The sequence below is a fragment of the Mastomys coucha genome, chromosome X (assembly GCF_008632895.1).
Source record: "Mastomys coucha isolate ucsf_1 chromosome X, UCSF_Mcou_1, whole genome shotgun sequence".
NCBI lineage: Eukaryota > Metazoa > Chordata > Mammalia > Rodentia > Muridae > Mastomys > Mastomys coucha.
The window spans coordinates 43,162,753-43,166,721 of record NC_045030.1 but is presented as its reverse complement, the minus strand read 5'-3'; the positions used below and the strand labels follow the sequence as shown (position 1 = coordinate 43,166,721).

At 36.9% G+C, this 3,969-nt stretch overlaps 1 protein-coding gene across 1 annotated transcript in view; it reads left to right on the top strand.

Annotated features, from left to right (window-relative positions):
• Positions 1–3,969, top strand: part of Cul4b (cullin 4B) — a 325,194-nt gene that overhangs the window by 320,529 nt on the left and 696 nt on the right. Inside the window, exon 16 of the mRNA XM_031372544.1 lies at positions 2,070–2,221. Within this exon, the coding sequence (XP_031228404.1) occupies positions 2,070–2,221 (152 nt within the window). The remainder of the gene's footprint in view (positions 1–2,069; positions 2,222–3,969) is intronic.

The window sequence follows — 3,969 nt, the reverse complement described above, 5'->3', positions numbered from 1 at the left end:
CAAAAAAAAAAAAAAAAGTTATATGCTTAAGTGTTTTAGCTGCAGGTACGTTTGTATACTGCATCAGGGCTGGGACCCACATGTACGAAGTGGGCATTGGATCCATTGGAGCTGAAGTTACAAATGATTGTGAATAGCCACATGGATGCTTGGAATCTAACTCATCTCCTTTTTAGCTGCTAAGCCATCTTTCCAGCTTCAAAAATTTGCAGTTTATTTTCTCAATGCTACCATTTCATGCAACATTTACTGTGCCTATATCTGGCCTAATATATTCCAGTATTTGATGATATATTTCTTTTTGTCAGAAAGTAAGCATAATATTTTTATGAGAAACCAGGTTCCCAATACCCACATGGCAGCTCACAACTAACTGTAACTTTAGTTCTAGAAGATCGGTTACACTCAAACAGACATATGTGCAAGCAAAAGACCAGTGCACATGAAATAATATGGTTCACGGTCAACATAGTTATTCATTGTATTTTGTTTTGTTTGTTTTCTCTTTGCTTGGGTTTTTCTTGCATTGCTAGTGATGGGGAATGCAGGACTATGTGTGTTCTGCCATTGAGTTACTTCCTTATCCCATCAATGCAATTTTGCTTTGTTTTTCTTCCTTATTACTTTAATTTCCCTACATGTAGTGTTCCTTGCTCATATTCAGTTCTTCTCTGTCCTCTACCACCATCACTTGATGGTGTCCTTTCTCCCAAATAGTTGTCTTGCTTTAACATGTCTGTCTCTTGCACAAGCATACATAATGCATATATAATTAAACCTAGATTTTATTTCTGAGAGAAATTGAGCTGTTTTGTGTTTTCCTTTCTCTTTCACTACTCATTTCTACTTCAGTGTCATGTGTGTGCATTTAAATCTGGATTCCACGTGTCAAAATGTCTTTGGTATTTGTCTTAAGTCAGGCTTATTTTGATTAACAGGATCTCCATTATCATTCATTATCCTACAGATTACATCATTTAATTCTTTATAGCTGAATACATTTCTGTAGTGTTAATCATTCATCTGTTGATGAAAATCTAGAATGGTTATACATCTTTATTCTTTTTTAAATAAGAGTCTTATTCCTGTAATCTCAGTGACAGGAAATGGAAGTCAAAGTAAAGTAGATCCTTGGAGGCTCATGAACCAGGTAGCCTAGGCTATGGGACAAAGTTCCAAGCTGATAAAGAGACTGTCTCAAACAGAAAATGAAAGGCATCTGAGCTACAAAGCCCAAGGTTGTCCTCTTATGTCCCCAACCACACCCATATAATAGACATGCCTTCGCCCACACACATTTAAAAAAAAATCAACAGAATGTTAAATAGTTACATAATAGTGTTGAACATACCTAAATCTTAATCTCTATGATCTTTTCCTTAAAATGACTTCATGGGGGATGGGGAGATGGCTCAGCAAGATTAAGAGCAGTGCCTCTTGTTCCAGAGAAACCAGGTTCCCAGTACCCACAAGGCAGCTCACAACTAACTATAACTTCAGTTCTAGAAGATCTGATACACTCATACAGATTTTTGCAAGCAAAAGACCAGTGTACATGAAATAAAAATAAACATTTTTTAAAAGATGAATTTATGGAAGTAAATTTTTGGATCAGTGAGTATAAACATTTTAAATTTTAGGGAAGGCCAGTGGACAACCTCCAGTGTTATTCCTTTGGAGCTATCCCCCTTGTTTCTTGACATGGTCTCTTATTGCCTAGAACTCACTAATTATCTAGGCTGGCAGGCTGTCCATCAGGTACTAGGACTCTTGTTTTTACATGAATTCACAAAAATCTAAATTTAAAAAGCAGATCCTCATGTTTGCAGGGAAAGCACTTGACCAACTGAATCTACCTCCCAGTGCTCAAAGTTGGTATTTTTCTCTTCTCCCGTATTGCATTGCTTTATTGGTACTGGGCAGTAGTGACAACAGAAAGGAACTGTTCGTCAAGTTTTTTTTTTCTCTCATTTAGATAAGTCAGGTTCTTTAGAACAGTAGCATTGTTATGTCCCTAATACACAGTTTGTGTTCCTAATTGTTTGCCTTTATTTGAAAACTTGTTTTAGGTTGAAGAACAAGCAAGCACTACAGAAAGAGTATTTCAAGATAGACAGTACCAAATTGATGCTGCGATCGTCCGAATTATGAAGATGAGAAAAACACTTAGCCATAATCTTCTTGTCTCAGAAGTCTACAATCAGCTAAAATTTCCAGTTAAAGTAGGTGTTTCTACGTCTCCATACTGAATGTGTTATAGGTGAAAGGGAATACATTTAATTTTTAGACACTAATCTTGCAAATATAGATGAAAGGCTTAAAGCCATTTGGAACAACATGTATTCATTTTCTATATTTGTATATGTGATTCACAAAAAGAACTTTGTTTAGCAAAATTGAGAACTAGTTTACAAAAACCACTCCCTGTACTTGAAAGTTTAGTGAGTAAATGTGACTTTGAAATTTTTGAACTTAGTTATTTATCTCTTGAATCTTCTTTTCTAGAGATGCCTTGACATTTGACAGATTTGGTTACTAGACTGAGTTACATCTTATACTTAGTTACCTATATAAATACTAAAATCTGTTACAGAGGCTTCTGGCTCTATCCTAATGGTAAAGCACTTTTTGTTTCTTTTGAAAATGTCTAGCAGTGGTTCTAGTAAACTGGAATACAAATGTTCAATACCAAAGGTGCTTAGACAATGTGTGATGTTGTACTAGACTATTCAAATTTTAAAATATTTAAAAATGTCTGCCAGGCAGTGGTGGCACACGCCTTTAATCCCAGCACTTGGGAGGCAGAGGCAGGCGGATTTCTGAGTTCGAGGCCAGCCTGGTCTACAGAGTGAGTTCCAGGTCAGTCAGAGCTACACAGAGAAACCCTGACTCAAAAAACCAAAGGAAAAAAAAAAAGCAATGCAGTTAATGACTGGGAAGCAGAGGAAGGCAGATCCCTTGTAAATTGTAGGTCAACCTACATAGTTCCAGGACAACCGGGATTACAAAGAGAGACCCTGTCTCAAACATGCCCATGCACACACGTGCACAAACACTCTCCAAACACACTCCAAACAGATGTATTAGCATGTGTTAGGTGCATGTACTCCTAGCTACCAGCTTAGGCAGCAATATTACTTGAGCCTCTTTCTCATCTTAACAAAAAAATTGCATCTGTATTGAATATTCAATTTCTTTTCCTTTTTATCTCAGGTATTGTGATTGTGGAGATGCTTGTTTATGTCAGAGTCATTCATTCGAGTTAAGTGTAATTATCAATGCAAGACTATTTATTAAAAGATTGCTTTTCTAATTATGTGTCTCTGTGGGGCATTTCCATGTGTGGACAGTTCTATTCAGTTCCACCTTGAGCTGAAGGTACAGGCACTTATGAACCACCTGGCATTGGTGCCAGAACCGGGCTCCCTTTAAGAGTAGTACACGCTCAGAAGCCCTGAACCATCCCTCCAGCACTGACACTTTGTTGGTGTTGTTTGTGACAAGGTCTAATACATCCCAGACTGGTCTTCAGTTCCCTTTGTAGCTGAGTGTGAATATAGGCATGTTTGTTCTACCATGCCCAGTTCTAAATTGTCATAATGAAATTTTAACAACAAGATTCAGAGATCCAAACCACTTATATACAGGTGTGGATTAATGTGATACTTTCTTAAATTTCCTGTAGTTATGTAAATGTGTGGTATTGGGGAATAGAACCTAGGCCCCTTCCATATGCTAGGCAAGTACAGTGTATGCCACCTGGTAAAAGCCTTAACTGTTCCAACCCTTTTGTTTGTTTTTTTGCCAACTTTCATGAACTCACTATTGACATTCCTCAAGCTACCCAAGTAGTAAGGATTATGTAGGCTTATGCCAGTAGGTCCAGTATTTTATATAGCTCATATAGTAATTTCTCTTACACATTTTAATTTATGTGTTAATTGTTTATTTACTTAATTTCAGGTTTGT